The sequence below is a fragment of the Copadichromis virginalis genome, linkage group LG3 (assembly GCF_057382275.1).
Source record: "Copadichromis virginalis isolate Kocher_CV1m ecotype Utaka linkage group LG3, C_Virginalis_male_GT1.1, whole genome shotgun sequence".
Classification (NCBI taxonomy): domain Eukaryota; kingdom Metazoa; phylum Chordata; class Actinopteri; order Cichliformes; family Cichlidae; genus Copadichromis; species Copadichromis virginalis.
The window spans coordinates 24,243,362-24,262,080 of NC_140620.1; the positions used below are offsets into that span (position 1 = coordinate 24,243,362).

The 18,719-nt window shown below is 40.8% G+C and overlaps 1 protein-coding gene and 1 long non-coding RNA gene across 2 annotated transcripts; both read left to right on the forward strand.

Moving 5' to 3' along the window:
* The first annotated feature begins 1,393 nt into the window (after nucleotides 1-1,393).
* On the forward strand, nucleotides 1,394-16,628 carry LOC146713566 (uncharacterized). Its single transcript, XM_085438674.1, has 10 exons — nucleotides 1,394-1,424; nucleotides 2,168-2,431; nucleotides 3,240-3,485; nucleotides 3,838-3,948; nucleotides 4,222-4,287; nucleotides 5,688-5,767; nucleotides 13,240-13,279; nucleotides 14,752-15,015; nucleotides 15,765-16,013; nucleotides 16,519-16,628. Exons 1-10 carry the CDS (start codon nucleotides 1,394-1,396, stop codon nucleotides 16,626-16,628), a joined length of 1,461 nt encoding a protein of 486 aa, XP_085294800.1.
* A 240-nt stretch (nucleotides 16,629-16,868) lies between these two features.
* Nucleotides 16,869-17,647, forward strand: LOC146713567 (uncharacterized). The gene is made up of 3 exons (XR_014919284.1): nucleotides 16,869-16,969; nucleotides 17,141-17,206; nucleotides 17,421-17,647. It is a non-coding gene; the product is annotated as an uncharacterized LOC146713567 (long non-coding RNA).
* Nucleotides 17,648-18,719: the final 1,072 nt, after the last annotated feature.

An 18,719-nucleotide genomic window follows, 5' to 3' on the forward strand; every position in this document is an offset into this window, starting at 1 on the left:
ATAATAACCTATTAACGTTCGTTTGAAATGATTATCAACATTAACAGATTGAACTGGACTTAATAACAGGAGGGCACAATTTTAGTAAATTATTCTGGTGAGTATCACCTGCGCTGGGTTTGTAAATCAGGCCATCCAGCTGCGGTGCTGATCGCCACTCATGGCAAAAATCCGGACAAATGTCACTTGATCAAGGAGCATCACATGAGATCAGCTGACTTTGCGTGTGGGTACACAGCAGTGTGTACTCTGTGTGTTAAGAAGAAAAACGCATATAACAAAGTGGTGCGCAAAAGCAGGGTAGTGACAGAATTAATGCGCATTATTGATATTTGAAGCATGTGTACCTGCACATTAACACACGGGTACTGTGGAATATATTTTTTACTCACCTAAAGCGCTCGTGCTCTCGTCCACTTCTTTGATACATTTGATACATATTTGTATAACTATGCATGTGACAAAAAAGAAAAAAAATCTTGAATCTAATTGTTCACAAAACACACTTTACTAAGACACGGACTAGACAGGGAGAGACAGACTTGACACTGACCAAAGCCTACTAAATAATAATCATAATCAAAACAGTATCATCAATAAATCATAATCTAGAAAAAAAACACCAAAGCATGAAAAACAGAAAGCTGGCTGACAGTGACAGTACCCCCCCCCCCCCCCCCCCCCCTCCGTAAGGGCTGGCTCCCGACATCTGTGGTCACTAATCAAAACCTTTGAAATTTCACATTGATAATAAAAGTGTTGATACTAGTGTCACATTGAAAAGTGTATTTTAAATGTGCTTTTTTTTGTGCATTTTAATACGAGTACTTATGATTAATATTGTGTGAATTTTCTGTTGCCTTTGGGGTTCATCAACTCCATCCCCTTTGTTCATTGATTATTCAGGGTCAGGGGGGGCTGGAGTCTGTCAGGTGTGGTGCACCCTCGACGGGTCTGTCGCAGGGCTAACACAGAGAAACGCTTTATATGTCTTTATATTTGTTATAAGTCTTGAGTCAACCTTTCTCAAAATATGATAAAAGACTTCCACAGAAATCAGTCTAAGATATGGTAGAGATAAAATATTTTGTGACAGACATTCAACCTAATGCTACCTGTTCCAAGTGTGAAAGAAGGAGTTAGAGTTACTGAGACATTTTAAGCTATTAGCAGTTTATTGTGGGTAAATACAAATAAACAAAAAAAAAAAAGGTTTTAATTAGAGTGGAGCCAGGAAGTGAGGTGATGAGCTGTGACACATTATGTTTCCACACCAGCAGGAAGCTGTGGCCTCTGACTGCATATGAAACCGGAGGAGTTGTACTTACATCTTATGTGACTTAACACTGTTCAGCTGCCATTGAGCCAGTCAGTACATCAGCAGCCACGCATCATGGAAGTTGCTGCACTTTGTGCTGTTGTTGGTGAGTGCTGTATTTATACCTGTGTACTGTCTGAAATCCACTTCAGTCACTAAATAATGAGATTGATTTGTGCTCCATGCTGTCGATAACATTCCAGTAACTTCTTACTTACTGGGGCGATCGTGGCTCAAGAGTTGGGAGTTCGCCTTGTAATCGGAAGGTTGTCGGTTCGAGCCCCGGCTTGGACAGTCTCAGTCGTTGTGTCCTTGGGCAAGACACTTCACCCATTGCCTACTGGTGGTGGTCAGAGGGCCCGGTGGCGCCAGTGTCCGGCAGCCTCCCCTCTGTCAGTGCGCCCCAGGGTGGCTGTGGCTACAATGTAGCTTGCCATCACCAGTGAGTGAATGTGTGGATGACTGAATATGTAAAGCGCTTTGGGGTCCTTAGGGACTAGTAAAGCGCTATATAAATGCAGGCCATTCAGTAACTTCAGTTTTTAGCTCAGCCTGTAATGAGGAAGTGGTTTCTTATAAGGTTGTTTATCATGTCCTAAACCAACAGTTTCTGCTGTGGTATCGAATAATGTTGTTTACTAGAGCTGCAGGAGTCAGGTGCTGCAGTGTTACTGGAAAACAAATCTATGTTTATATCTCTGAACTGTTTCTAACAGTAATGAAACACATATTTCAGCCAGAAGCTTGAATTACTTTGATTGGTTTTCTGAAATCATCCTATGACTAAATGGCTGGTTGATGGCAAAAGAAAAATCTCAGCTTTCCACCTTTTTTTTTTCTTTTGTGCAGCTTCTCTGAGAATTGTTCCCGACATATTACAGTTCTTCCAGTATGAGTCTGTCTCCATTAGCTGCGGGGGGCAGGAAAACTCTTCTGAGTGGAGAGTTAAGAGGAGCACGTCCTTATACACAAACACCACATGTCCCTCACCCTCAAATGGAATAGATGAATCTCACTGCGACATCAGTGATCTTTATCCAACAGACAGTGGAGTTTACTGGTGTGAGTCTGCAGCAGGCGAGTGCTTCGATGCTGTCAACATCACTGTGGCAGGTGGGTTTAAACAAATAAGGTTCAGATTTTCTTTCTTTTTTTTAATGCAATACACAACAGTTACTCATCATTCAACCCTAAACACAAAAAATGTAATGCAACTAGTGAGACATCTGTTAAAAAATCTTAATTGCCCCTTTTTCAGTAGCAACCACAGAAACATTGGGGAAGACAAAGTTTAATTTGCTATTTTGTCTTTTTACATTAATCTAATCAAATTTCATAAATTTACTAAGTACTCCTTCTCTGCCTGGTTTTGTTAACAATATTAACAATCTGGCAGTTTGTTAATGTCCTTCCTAAGAAATTCATCTCAAGCCTCCTTTTTTTCTTGGTAACAGTGTCGACACGCCCAGTACAGTTAAAGACTTCTTCGATCCTAAGGACATAAATGCTTGCATACTACAGACATCCACATTGGATTTTAGCCTCCTAACAAGTTTTTGCCCACATTATCAAAAATTATTCTCATCATAAACTCCTCAAAAGGTCTGGTAAACAAACTGATTTTTATATAGCACCTTTCTCCTCTCCTGGAGCTCTCAAATGGCTTTATATAACATGCCTCATTCACCCTTAAATGGTTTCTATCTGAAATTCATCACATTCCAACTTGGGGTTACTATCTTTTCCAAGGATATTTGGTACTAATTTTAATGCTGCAGCAAAACTGTGAGCAACACTTGTTGGTGTAATTGGGGAGAATTTAGAGAACCCTTGCTCTTTGTTTCAAAACTGATTGAACTAATAGAGTAGACTCCAATATGCTGATTTACTCATTTTGTTCTCTGACATCTGTGTCATTCAGCTGGTTCTGTGATCCTGGAAAGTCCTGCCCATCCTGTGGTGGAGGGAGACACTGTGACCCTACACTGTAAACACAATGCAGACTCCTCCTCCAATTTCACTGCTACATTCTATAAATATGATGATCTCATTGGGAGCAGCTCTACAGGAAACCTGACCATCCAAAGGGTTTCCAAATCAGATGAAGGCCTCTACAAGTGTAACATCTCTGGAGTTGGACAATCACCAGACAGCCTGCTGACTGTCAGTCTCGGGGGTGAGGGGGCATAATTCTTTTTCCCTCTTTACTTATATTGGGACGTTATTTTTTATGTAACTTCAACTTTACTCTGAACAGCTCTGACAAAAGCAATGCTCTCTGGTTGCTCTGGAATATGCCATTTATGTGTAGTTGTATTTTATGTGGATAAAATATGTGAGGCAGTCATGGGAGCTGTTTTTGTTTCGTGTTCCCAATAAAGTTTTTGGCTATTAAAAAAGCATCCTCCACTTTGTTCATTGCATGATTTACTGTAAATGAGAGACACATGAATATAAAGTGAGTAAAGTAAGCCTTGTTTTTTCCCCACTGCTGATAACCTGTTTTTGCTTTAAAGCAGTGGCCCGTGAGCTGGCTCACTCTGGCCTGACACACATTCTCCTTCCTGTGGTATGCATCTACCTCTCAATGGTTTCAGTAATGCTGCTCAGTCTCTGGAAAACCAACAAAGGTCAGCACATGGAAAAATAGAACTGCCCTGTAAATGAAGAAACAATTTTACTTTCTTTTTTTTTTTTTTAGCTTTTAAAGAAGTTAATGAAATAATGTTTTAGTAATGTTTCAAATGTTTGTCACAGTTTCAGTGCCCATGTTTATCATACAAAAGGTTCACAATTAACTTTAAACACAGCTGTGCTTTCAGTTTACTTCATCATATCCACCTTAAAAAAATCTCAGGATTTCAGGATTGTAATGCTCTCTGATTTGTTTTTTTTTGCTGCAGGTAAGATCAACCCTTCAGTTGTGCTCTACACTGAAGTCGCCACCAAACTAAACTACAACAGAAAAGGTAAACACACTGACACACATCTCAGTATTAATGATGGAAACAATTAATCAGTAGGTTCATTTTTGAAAATTTCTCACATTTTGAATGTAAATCAAAAGAAACTTTGTGGAATTTGTGTCACAAAATAATGATTTCATTAGAAAACAGCACACTCTAGTGTTTCGTTTATTATTAAATAAATAAAAATAAAATGGAGAGTGGTACAATTTTGAAACATCTTGGTGCATACTCAGTCATCCAGGTAACTAAATCTCCAAAAGTTAATTCTGTTCATCTTGACGTAGCGTTTTGTGGGAGAAACGTTTCGTCACTCATCCAAGTGACTTCTTCGGTCTCAGCTGACTGCAGGTGTCCCCAAATCTTATAAACAGTACATTTGCATAATGACTGAAACCAGCTCACTGAAGGAACAATGGGCTGGGAGGTCAGTTCCTTAATCTTGATTATGCAAATTCTCATGACCACTGATCAATGGCCATGAGTACCATTCACAGAGAATGGGGAACGGCTGCAATCACAGCATTGTAAGATGGTGACAGATGTACCCTTAGGCCCCCTCCTCGATTCAGAGATGGTCTTTCCCTTTTCACGTAAATGGCCTCCTTGACTCTGCGCTCAAACCAGCGTTCCTCCCTGTCCAAGATGTGTACATCTTCATCATTTATAAATATAAAGAGTGTCCACTGGCCTGTAGGTGTAAATAGACTGCAGAGTCCTGGCCTGACGAGGTAGCTCTTCTGTGTTGTGCCATCAGCTTCGCCAGAGGTTGTTTGGTTTCCCCGATGTATAAATCCTGGCAATCCTCCTAGCACTTAACAGCATACACCAAGCCTATTCAAATGGCGGCCCGCGAGCCAAATGCGGCCCAGAAGCAACCTGCGAGTGGCCCTGCCTGTGGTCCTGGCAGAAACACAGAGAAAACGCAAAAAATTTGTTAATTTAAAAAAAAATTAAAAATTCCTACAGCGTTGTGTAGACTGTGAATGCAACACTCCTAGTAGCCTAGCAATATTTAACCCACAATGCACCGTGATGTAAACATATTAAACAATCATCGTAATATATGATGCGACAACAGCATGTCTTTCTCACTCCAAAAGCGCAAAATTGACAATGAAAACTGTCGGTTTAACCCTGCCTGGACTGACAAATACTTATTCATTTTACCGAGTTTAATAATCTTACAACCGGAGTTGTACTACCATGGTGAGGGTCCTGTACAGCCCAAGAGAGAGCTGCAGCAGCTTCCCTTCGTGTTTGCTTCTTGGCAAAGAAGAAAAGGCCTTTCACAGATTCTGAAACAGTGAAATACTGCATGCTGGCCGTGGTGGATGCGGTGAAAAGTGATGAAAAAATTAAAGTAAGTGTGACATCTGCTATTAAAAACGTACCCCTGTCAGACAGTTCAAATATTCGTAGAGTTGAAGTTCTGGCGTCAGACGAGTTTGAAATGCTGTTAGATGACCTGAAGAAAACTGATGTAATGTCTATAGCAGGAGGTCACAGACAGAACTGATAATGCACAGTTGTGCGTATATGTCCGTTTTTTGGATGGGAAATTGCTCGGCTTACTACCGTTAGAGGGACACACAGCTGGCGAAATAATGTTTGAGAAGATTTCAGCTCTTTTTGAGGAAAATGGTCTGGATATGAAGTGTGTCTGTATACTTGTTACGGATGGGGCTCCATCCATGGCAGGAAAAGTGAGTGGTCAGCGAAATATTTATTTTAATTTGAAATGGAATTATCAAAATGTTTTTTGTTATTATTATTATTATTGTTATTGTTATTGTTATTATTTCAAATGTGCAAAAAAATAGTTTAGTTATAGCTCCCTTTTTTTTAAATGGACCTTTTGGTGTGCATTTGTGAGAGGTCACCAGATTTATAGGAATAGGAATAAAAAAAAATACTTGTTTTTCAATACAGTTGTGTGGGTTTGAAATTGATCATGATCTGCTGCTTACTGGCTTCAAAAAAAATATCTGGCCCAGATAAATTCCTCGGTTTGAAAATCTGGCTCAACTAACTTCGTAGTTGAATAGCCAAGGCATACACTATGTTACTCTGTTTGTGTCGGGGGACCCGATCCTTGGGGTGGACCAGTTTTTGTTGGAGCGTGTTTTGGGGTTTAAAAGCCACAGAGACCCAGTGTTTTGAAAAAATGCATCATACAGGATCACTACAGGTTTTCGCTTGGGCAGCGGTTGTCCTTCTCTCCTGGATCAGCTGGAGCTTTCTTTTGGTGCCTTCCCAGCTTTGACAAAAGTCCAGCTGGGATAACCACATTTACTCAGGGCCTTTTTGATGTGCTGTTCTTCTGCTTCCCCGGTCGATCTCTCACCTTCTCAACAAAATCCAGGGTGTTCTGGATGTGGTGTTCAGAGCTGCCTACCAGCGAGTTGAGGATCGAAGCCAGAAACTTGGAGATGTTATAGGTCTTCGGTAAACCATACAGACTTGGTGTAGATTCCCCTGGGTATAGCCTGTGGTATGATGTCCAGTCAATAGAATTGTCTTGTTCTAACTGATTCAGACAATCTATCACCCTCTTCCTGTAGCCACTTCCTGGGTCTCGTTTCAGGGGCTCATAAGTATTTTCATCACTGAGCAGTGATAAAATTTTCTCATGATAGTCTATCTAGTTTTTGGGGGTTGTTCTTGATAAGGCTCTGTCCTTTGAGTCTCATCTTGCTGCTACAGTGAAAAAGGTTCAACAAAGACTACACCTTTTAAGGAGGTTGAGAGGTTTTAATGTTTCATCTGAAATGATGACTCTTTTTTATAAAAGTTTTATTGAATCTGTTTTAACCTTCTGTATCATTTCTTGGTATGGTATATGTCCTTGAATAATAAGACCAGACTTAGCAACCTGGTTAAAGTGGCTGGTCAGATTTCAGGGAGGTCTCAGGTCCAGTTTGTGGACTTTTATAACAGGAGGAAGGCAACCTCTGTCTTGTTGTGTTCAGATCATCCTCTCTTTAATGATTTTTAACTGCTTCCATCAGGTCGTCGTTATAAAGTACCTGCAGTGAAGACAAAGAGACGTAGATTGTCTTTTATACCTACTGCTATTATCATGGTTAATAACACTAAACCATATGTGTTGTTGCCATTGCACACTTTTGTTGATGATAAAATTTTGTTATTTTTCTCTGGGTTTATTTTTGGGGGTGTATGTGTTGTGTTTGTTTGTTTGTGTTATATATATATATATATATATATATATATGGGTATACTGCAAAACTATTTCCCAATGGGGACAATAAAGTTACCATTGACCATTCTTGTCTGCCGGAAGGATGATAATGTTGTTGTCATTACTAAGTGATGCGAGTGCCTTCTTCTTCTCCATGGTGATGCTGATTGTTGAGACAGGCTGAAACTTTCATCCATAGTTGCTCTGCTTCCACTTCAGCAATATTGTTGTTTCGAATTGCTGTTTCTGTGGCTGTGATCAATTCCACTAGCTGGATTTGTCTCGGCGTGACAGGAAAATTAAACCCTTTAGCAAGGATGTTTTTCTCTGTTTGGGTGAGCGGTCTGTCAGACAAATTCTTCGCCCACTTGTCCACATCCTCAGTGTCACATTCTTCTCTCTTCTGGCTGCTGAGGACACTCTTTATAGACACTGTTTATAAGATTGGGGAAACCTGCAGCCAGCTGGGGCTGAAGAAGTCACTTGGATGAGTGACGAAATGTTTCTCCCGCTGAAAACACTACTTCCAGATGAACAGTATCAACTTTTGGAGATACGATTTTTAAAACATCACAAGAATTAAGCCTGCATACATGAAGTCTCACAGTGTGTGTAGACTGTGAGACTTCATGTAGGTGGTATATAAACGTGTAAGTGTAAGGTGTGGTTCACGCTTTTCATGAATTATGTTCTTTGTTTTTCAGGGGAACCACTGAGGAAGAGATCCTCTTTATTCTCTTCTGAGGCTCCAAAGACTCGTCTGTAAATAAATGTCTCACCATGAGCTGACTCACAAAGCCTGCAAAGACTTTTAAAATGTGTTTTTAAGAAAAAACATCACTGAAATACAAATTACATAAATAAAACAATAAAAATTAAATACATTTTTATTGTGATAGTTACTCTTTGTACAACTGAAAAAATGGGAAATGAACTTTTCTGGGTCCATTAACTCTAAAAATTAAACAGACCCCTCATAATTTAGCCTCTTATCAATTTTGGGTTAGCTCTCATATCAAATATGTCCACAAATGATTCATATGCCTAAAAACATGGATCCATCATAAATTTTGCCTTTACACATGATTTACTGATAACAGCAATGGTTTTGGATCAAAATACTCTCTTCAGTGTTCAACATGCTTCCACTACAGACTTCTTTTCGTGTACTTTTATACATGTTGTAGCTTGTTTTTTATATACAGTTCATTTAACTGGAGTCCAGATGCAGAATTTGAGTTCCCATTTAAAATATACCAAGAGGTTATTTCAGGTGTTTTTGTCTTCAGTGAGTATTACAGTTTTACACAGTAAATCAGCCAATGAGATGACACTAAAGACAAAATAGGGGCTTGTTTTTGTTTTGTTAAATTGTCCTTTTTTGTATAAGCTTCTTTGTAGTAACATCTTCAGTACAAAATCTTCCCCACAAGATAATATCTTTGTGACACCCTGCCTAACGTCTCTTGAGAGACAGGAATGAATATTATGTACACACACACACACGTGCAATCCTGACAATTCTGTTTTACATACCCATATGGAAAATAAAAACGTATAAAAAGACTTGCATCAGCTTTAGCTTGCTTCATATAGTGAATCATATAAGGCTTATATGATATGATTTACTCATGAAAGTGGAAACTTTCATATACTGTTTAAGTAAGTATCCAAAGTATCCAAAACATACAAGTTCCATTTATATAATTTTTCAAGGGATCTTATATCTGTTTTCACTCTTGTATGCTTTTCATACAAGTTTTACACAAGACAGATACAAACCTTTATAGATTTATATATATATATATATATATATATATATGCAGCTGGATAGCGTAGTGGTTAGACTACACGCCTTTGGAACAGAGGATCGCAAGTTCGATTCCTGCCTGGGGCGTCTGTATCCAGTAAGGGTCCTAAGGCTAGACCCCCTATGCTAAGCAAGCCTACCGCAGACATGAGCGAGACAGATAAATATGAAGGCATGCCGGCTCGGACGTCGCCCGGATCAACAAGGTCCGCATCAGGTGTTGAGGAACCAGGGCACCCTGACGAAAAGTGGGCTACTGGAACAAGAAGGCATCGGTGGGCAAGAGACGAAAACAGGGCGTTGTTGGAATGCTACTATGCAAGTAACCCCGGCAGAAGGGGCTACATGAATAGGATGAGGGACCTATGGATTCTTCGATACCCAATATCCACAATGACGGCGAAACAACTAGTAGCTCAGTGTTCCAACATTCGAAAGAAGGGACTGCTCTCACAGCTAGAGATTGACGAGGTACAACACAAATGCTACGGCAAGGAGGAGTCAGGACGCCAGGTCAGGGGGGAGATATCATCACCCCCACCCGAGATTGGGTACATAGCCCCAAGTGCGAGAGGAGAAGGATCGTTGAGTGCGAGAGGAACTGACCTGAAAAATAGGATCATGGCCAAGCTTGAAACCTGGATCCCGCGTAGCCGGTTACCAAGATTACGTGAAGTTCCCTCAGAAGGTCTGCTAGATGATGTTAATGCAGCACTACGGGCAATACCTACAACCACGATTACCGACACTAACAAGCTGATCTACAATACGGCAACAGTGATCAGTGAGATGCTTGGCTACAAGTTGAACAGCGACAAGGGGCAGTACCCTCCATGGAGAAGGAGGCTAGAGGGCAAGATCAAAGTAGCACGAAGGGAGGTTAGCCAACTAACGGAGTTGCAGAAAGGTGCGACAAATAAGGTGCCTAAGAAATACAGCAAGCTGTCCATACCTGAGGCCTTGGAAACTGCCAAGCAAAGACTCACAGCCTTGGCCAGCCGCTTGAGGAGGTACACCAGAGAGATAGAAGGCAGGAGAATAAACCAGCTGTTCTCCACAGAACCAGCAAGGGAACAATAAGAGAACAGCACCACCAAGGCTGGAGACGGAGCAATACTGGAAGAGCATATGGGAGAAGGATGCAATGCTCAGTGGCTAGAGGATCTGAGGGCTGACCACAGCGACCTCCCTGAACAGGGTCCAGTAACCATCACAGTGGCAGATATCCAAGAAAGGGTCTCCAGTATGAAGAGTTGGACAGCACCAGGGCCCGACATGGTTCACGCCTACTGGCTGAAGAAGCTGACTGCACTCCACGAGCGTCTGGCAGCACAAATGAACCAGCTGCTAGTTAACGAGAGACACCCGGAATGGCTAACTGAAGGCCGGACGGTCCTGATCCCCAAGGACCCCAAGAAGGGACCGGTCCCCTCCAACTACCGACCAATAACCTGCCTCAGTACTACATGGAAGCTCCTGTCAGGCATCATATCGGCTAAGATGAACAGGCACATGGGTCAATACATGAGCGGGACACAGAAAGGAATTGGCAAGAATACCAGAGGCGCAAAACACCAGCTACTGGTAGACAGAACAATCAGCCGAGACTGCAAGACCAGACTGACCAACCTGTGCACTGCCTGGATTGATTACAAGAAGGCCTATGACTCAATGCCCCACAGCTGGATACTGGAATGCCTAGAATTGTACAAGATCAATGGGACCCTAAGAGCCTTCATCAGGAACTCAATGGGGATGTGGCGTACAACACTAGAGGCCAACTCCAAGCCCATAGCACAAGTCACCATCAAGTGCGGGATCTACCAAGGAGATGCTCTGTCCCCACTGCTGTTCTGCATAGGCCTGAACCCCCTCAGTGAGATCATTAACAAGACTGGCTACGGATACCGACTACAGAACGGAGCAGTTGTCAGCCACCTCCTGTACATGGATGACATCAAGCTGTATGCCAAGAGTGAACGAGACATCGATTCACTGATCCACACTACCAGGCTATACAGCAATGACATTGGAATGTCGTTCGGACTGGAGAAGTGTAGTCGGATGGTAACAAAGAGAGGGAAGGTAGTCAGAACTGAGGGGATTGAACTACCAGAAGGCAACATTGCAGACATAGAGGACAGTTACAAGTACTTGGGGATCCCACAGGCGAATGGGAACAATGAAGAGGCCGCTAGAAAAGCTGCAACCACCAAGTACCTGCAGAGGGTCAGGCAAGTCCTGAGGAGTCAGCTGAATGGTAAGAACAAGATCCGGGCCATCAACACGTACGCCCTGCCCGTGATCAGGTACCCTGCTGGGGTAATAGGCTGGCCAAAGGAGGAGATAGAAGCCACTGACATAAAGACAAGAAAGCTCCTTACCATGCATGGAGGGTTTCACCCCAAATCCAGCACCCTGAGGCTGTACGCTAAGCGGAAGGAAGGGGGCCGGGGACTGGTGAGTGTCAGCACCACAGTCCAGGATGAGACAACGAACATCCAAGAATACATTAGGAAGATGGCCCCAACTGACCGAGTGCTCAGTGAATACCTCAGGCAGCAGAAACCCAAGAAAGAGGAGGGAGACGAGGAACCATCATGGAAGGACAGGCCCCTGCACGGTATGTACCACCGGCAGATAGAGGAGGTGGCTGATATCCAGAAATCCTACCAGTGGCTGGACAAAGCTGGACTGAAAGACAGCACAGAGGCACTAATCATGGCAGCACAAGAACAAGCTCTGAGCACAAGATCCATAGAGGCTGGGGTCTATCACACCAGGCAAGACCCCAGGTGCAGGCTGTGTAAAGATGCCCCAGAGACAATCCAGCACATAACAGCAGGGTGCAAGATGCTAGCAGGCAAGGCATACATGGAACGCCATAACCAAGTGGCCGGCATAGTGTACAGGAACATCTGTGCCGAGTATAACCTGGAAGTCCCGAGGTCAAAATGGGAGATGCCCCCAAGGGTGGTGGAGAATGACCGAGCTAAGATCCTGTGGGACTTCCAGATACAGACGGACAAAATGGTGGTGGCTAACCAACCGGACATAGTGGTGGTAGACAAACAGAAGAAGATGGCCGTAGTGATCGATGTAGCGGTTCCGAATGACAGCAATATCAGGAAGAAGGAACACGAGAAGCTGGAGAAATACCAAGGGCTCAGAGAAGAGCTCGAGAGGATGTGGAGGGTGAAGGTAACGGTGGTCCCCGTGGTAATCGGAGCACTAGGTGCGGTGACTCCCAAGCTAGGCGAGTGGCTCCAGCAGATCCCAGGAACAACATCGGAGATCTCTGTCCAGAAGAGCGCAGTCCTGGGAACAGCTAAGATACTGCGCAGGACCCTCAAGCTCCCAGGCCTCTGGTAGAGGACCCGAGCTTGAAGGATAAACCGCCCGCAGGGGCGTGCTGGGTGTTTTTTTTTTATATATATATATATCTTTTCCATATGGGTATCTTTATGTTTTTCAGAGGCTGTTTTTTCTCACTTATGAGAATGGCAGTTGGTCACTATAAACATAAATATATAAATGATTATGGCGATTGGTTGCCAATTAGTTACTAGGAGCTGGGTCATGACAATATGTAACCAAAATCTATCTTTCAGCTCTAAATGAATGATAACAATAAATCTCAGTGAAAAACAGGATCATTTTGGGGTGGGAGGACGTGCCAGGATCGTGACATTTTGAACAGTATTAATGCACAAGTCTTTACATCTTAATTGTTACACATTTAATGCGATACACACAGAGGGTTAGGCTTTTGTACTTGTTTAGGTGAAGGTGGTTGATTTGAAGTAAATAAGGTGGAGCCACAACCCCTGACTGTGAGATGTGATGCTTTACGTATCCACACCAGCAGGAAGCTGTGGCCTCTGTGACAGAGGTGTGACTTAACCTTCTCAGGCCACCATTGAGCCAGTGAGTATATCAGCAGCCAAGTATCATGGAGGTCATCACACTTTGTGCTATTGTTGGTGAGTACTGTATTTATATGTGAGTGCCGTCTGAAATCCACTTTAGCGGCTGGCTAATGTGTTTAATTTGTGCTCCATAAAGACAATAACATTCAAATAACATCAAAATTTAGTCCGGGCTGTGATGAGGAAGTGGTTTCTTTTACAGTTCACTTCCACATCTGCTCTCACAACTGGAGGCAATGTGACACGATTTAGCAGAAGTAGCAAATATTTGAATTTTGATGTTTAAAGTTTACTAGTTTTTATTAATTTTTTTCTGGTGTGTGTTGAGAAAATATTCAACTTTAGTTTAAGGATGTTTAAAGTCTTAAAGGCTAAATTAGACCAACTTTATTCATTGTAGCAACTTTTGATTTAACCCTTTAAAACCGGTCAGAGATGGCACGCTCTGTTTTGCGTAACTATTTTTAGATCGCGGTAGCACTGCAACCATATAAGCTAGCGCAAGAATTTTTTTTGCATATGAAACCGGAGGAGTTGAACTTACATCTTATGCCATCAGCTTGTCCTAGGTCACGGTTTCCTTCCACATATAGCTTTGCAAAAACTGCATAAAAAGCGCTTGCAGGAACAAAAACATAATATTCCAGAAACACGCTTTGCCAATCCGATCAGCTGTTCGTAACACTTCCTACGTTGGAATAGACGTCAGCGCGAACTTTTGCATTTCCGCCATTACCTGCCCAAAACTGGAAGTGACGTCATTGTCGTGGAAATGTCGTTTGTTTACCATCAAGGCCTCATGAGCCTATACTGGTGGTTTTAAAAGTTATGTTTGACTTCATGACTTTCTGTGTCGTTTCTGGGATGCTGAGGACTCATATTGCACTGCTGGAAATAGTTTATTTTGATGCCTATGCTGCTTTTTTGCAAATTTGCACTACAATATTTATTTTCGTTTTTCCTGCAGTATATAAAAATTGGTGTATTTCAAAAATAAAACTATGAAGACACTCAAAATAAATTTCCTGTGGTGGAAAACTATTTTGTGCAACTTTTTTGTATTTACAGTTTTGAGGGATAAGCCTATTGAATTTCTCTAACTAGAAATATATGTTAAAAAAGCAAAAAACATTTTCAATTTTTTTGTAGTTTATTGCACTTTTTTGCAATTTATGTAATTACTATGCACTTGATGCAGACACAATATTAAAACCTGGGCTATAATGGTTGTATTGATGTATAGCAACTTGAAATGCTCCCAAAAATGGCACCACAGCAGGTAAAAATATAATATAAGCTCTGGTGGACTTGGTTCTATGGTAGGTCTTAAAGAGTTAATGTATGGTTTAGGCACTTTATTTTCAACTTCATAAACATGGGCAATAGTATGAAAATACTCATAAATTTTCATTCCTGCAAAGTATGCCTTTGTGTCAGTCAATAAGAATGTTTCCACTAATAACCTAAATATATTTGTGCATTTAATTAAAAATCTGAGCTTTCCATCATTTATCTGTTTTGTGCAGCTTCTCTAAGAATCATTCCCAACAAATCCCAGTTCTTCCAGTATGAGTCTGTCTCCATGAGCTGTGGGCAGCAGGACAACTCCTCAGTGTGGCGTATTAAGAGGAACACGTCCTTATACATAAACACAACATGTCCCTCATCCTCAAATGGAATAGATGAATCTCACTGCAACATCAGTGACCTTTACCCAGCAGACACTGGAGTTTACTGGTGTGAGTCTGCAGCAGGCGAGTGCTTCGATGCTGTCACCATCACAGTAACAGGTAGGTTTCCACTAAGATATGTTTCATTCTTCTGTTAACAATGGACTTAAAATGTGAATCTAATTGTCAGGTCATGTGTTTCAAATTCTTTCTTTTTTAAAAATATTTTGCATTCCTGTTCTAAGGACTCTAAATGAATGATGATGAAAAACAAACTCATGTGAAAATGGCAAGCTGATAAAAGCAGTTCAGTTGTGATTTAGGGCTTCAAGAAATGCAGTTGTGGAATATACTGCAAACTGTCTGTGGTAGGGAGGTATTCATCTAGAAGAAACTTTACAAGCAAAGTTACATAAACTTACATAAACCTTGCTTGCTGTTACGTATAACAGAAACAAAAAATACTTCCAGCTCCTGAGCACCTCCATGTCCATTTGCTTACAGTCTGCTTGAAGACATAACTCTCCCACCCTCTGCCCAGCTCAGTAGTCTTAAATAACGCAATGTTTGCATTTGTGCCGTCCTCCTGCTTTCCCGGTGACACTGCTGACATACCCGGTCCAATAATTAATATTAACCTGACAGAGTGCACATGCATGTTTGAGTATAATGTATGTCTTAATACTTTCTCATTACTTAATTAACTTAGATTTTTTTATACCAGCATGGATTCTTGATTTTGTAAATTTATAGCGTGACAAGAAGAAGAAGTTTTGCTCTTTGTTGGTTTGTTTGTTTGTTTCAATTAAAATAGCCAGAACTGAGTAGACTCCAGTATCACGTTGACCTTTTGCATATTTGTGTTTCAGCTGGTTCTGTGATCCTGGAGAGTCCCGTTCATCCTGTGATGGAGGGAGATACTGTAATTCTGAACTGTAAATACATGGCCACTCTCTATGATAATGTCATAAGTGAATTTTACAAAAATGAGCTTCTTATTGGGCGCAGCTCAACAGGAAACATGACTATCTACAGAGTCTCTAAATGTGATGAGGGACTCTACAAGTGCAACATCTCTGGAGCAGGAGAATCACCTGACAGCTGGATGACTGTCAGAGGTAAGACTATTATTATTATTATTATTATTATTACTTCGTTTAACTGTAGAGTGAATTTTATTAGGAACAAATGTATACTGGCTTACGCCTACTGAATCTAAGCTGCTTTAAATTGATCAAACTGCTCCTGGCAGTGTGATGATATCAGGATGGTCGTATTTTGAAAGTTTTGTTGATGACTATGTGAATCGCATTTAACAACGTAACTGTTGGCTTACAAAGATAAATTCATCTAATCTTTTACTTAAAAGTGCTATTTTAAGTCAAAAAATGTATCCTGACAAGTACCAGTACAGACTTTGCTGGTACTTGATGGTGTAATAAAAGTAAAAGTTTGATTGTGAAGCGGTCCACTCCCTGCTGCCAATGTTCACCATCTTAGATACAGAGAGGAAGTAGGAGTAAGATGATTATGCTCATGCAAGTTATCCAGTTTCATCACCTGTCATTACATATGTTCTGGCATTGTGCAGTAATGGTTATGCATGTTAATTTGTCAAAACAGCAGAATTCCTCGACATCTTCAGAAAGTGTGACGTCTCACACATTGAAGGAGCGTTGTGGTTAAGCTTAGACTTCACAGCCTTCTCCAGTGACAACAGTGAAATCCTCTAAACTGGATGTGTCATGCATGTGCAGCTGACAGATTTAAGGAGGTGAAATAGTGCAATGACGTCAGGGGACTTTCTTTTCTGTTCCTGATAAATTGGTTGGCAAATCGAAGGATCCTCAGTTCTGTTCTGCCCTAAATCACTGATGATGAAAATAAAGAATAATAAAGAGCCATGTACACAGTGGACATAGTTGTTTCCATCATCATGCTAACCTGTGGTTTTTGTGCTTTGAAGCAGGACATCCTGAACTGCGTCATCCTGGCCTGACACACTTTCGGTTTCCTGTGGCTTGCATCTTCCTCTTATTGTTCTCAGCTGTTCTGCTCAGCGTCAGCAGCAAAGGTATGCATGCAGAAGAAATTACTATCTTGTGAGATATGAAGAGTAACAATCAGAAGACTGTTACAGTTTCACTCCGCTAAAATACTGTAAATGAAACAAATAAACATGTGTCCAACTTTTATCATTTAAATGCTCTGCAACACTTTGCTTGTTTGTTTTTTTTTGCTGCAGGTAAAATTGACCCTGTGGTCGTGCTGTACACTGAAGTCATCTACACACAAAAGTGCAGGAGAAAAGGTTAACACACATATACAGAGACCTTGTTATTAATCTAAATAATAATAATAATAATAATCATAATCATAATAATGGCACCAATTCAAATTTAAACATTGAGTCCCACAATCCAGAAATGACTCATATGAGTGAAATGCCCCCGACATGTTGGTGCTAAGCACGCTCATTTCCTGTCTGGTCATTTGCATCTTTACTTTTTTCTTTTTTTTGTTAGGTCGACGACTGAGGAAGAGGTCCTTGTTGTTATCATCTAAGGCTGCATACAGATGCGTTTGCACACACACGTCGTGCACTGTGCTGACATATAAAGCTGACAGCTGATGAAGAGATAACGGTGATATGTTTAAGCACTTTAACCCACTTTGTGCTCCACACTGCACCTGCAAAGAAATATACATATTAAAAAGAAAGAACAAAATAAAGAAATACACTAGAACTGGAAATCCCCACTGGCCTCTTTTTAAGTAAACCCATTTAAGAAATAAATAAATAAAAATAATAATATATATATATTTTTGATAATGGTGGTCATGAATGAACTCTATGTGTTGCATTTTAGTTTGTGTACTAAACGTGTTTTTTTTTCCTTGAGTGCATAAGTGCAGAAAATTGACTGTCCCCTGTTAACTTTAAGATAAGATCAATTCTGATTCTGCCTTCACACAAAATGTAATGACACACACTGCATGCTCACAACATGTTTCATGTAGAGAATTTGTACACTATTTATACATTTATATCTACTTCTATACCGTTTTGTACAGCCACCCTCATCTGATCTAAAAATACATTGGAGTTTGTTAACCTGTATTTCAGCTGCATTTATAAAACTATATTTTTCTTATTTTTAACAAAGAAAAATGGAATACAAAAAAAGTACATTATATTCGTCAGCATTTAAATGCTTTCATATGCACTCTTTTTTAAACCTTAGTTAAACCTTTAACTTCTCCTGCTGTCATAGTCACGACAGTATTGCCGTCATTGTCGATTAATATAAATGCATAGTTAGAACTGACTTACACATTTGGAAAATTGCTACAGCGATCAACCTTATAATGCAAATACATTAAATCACTAAAAACCATGAAATCATTATATTTATGAACTTTTCTGTTTGTGAACATAAACTGGGAATAGACCCTGTGCACGAGAAAATGCTAACTTCCTGGTTTGAGACCGGATGTAGGGTTGTACATTTCCGGTAGCTTTACTTTGTGGTCAATCGCTACCGGATATACTCCAAAATCATGTCCAAAACTCGAAAACGGAAAGATCGCATTAAGTTACAAAGAGCAGAAGGTGGGAACACTCACCACTGTTGTGTCATAAAACAATCTAATGATCAACTTTGACGTTTAAAGAGTTTAGATTTAGTTACTGTTAATATCAAAAATATAATGCTGTCCTTAAGACTGTGAGTGTAATGGATCTAAAACTGTTTAAATCTTCAGACCCCTCTACAGCCTGGTAACATGGAAACCTTTAAAACAGCAGCAGAACGTTTCAGTAG

Coding starts and splice junctions, on each gene's coding strand:
- LOC146713566 (XM_085438674.1), top strand. CDS start 1,394: ATGGAAGTTGCTGCACTTTGTGCTGTTGTTG. Junction 3,486..3,837: donor AGACAGCCTGCTGACTGTCA/GTCTCGGGGGTG, acceptor GCTTTAAAGCAG/TGGCCCGTGAGCTGGCTCAC. Junction 13,280..14,751: donor CACACTTTGTGCTATTGTTG/GTGAGTACTGTA, acceptor TGTTTTGTGCAG/CTTCTCTAAGAATCATTCCC.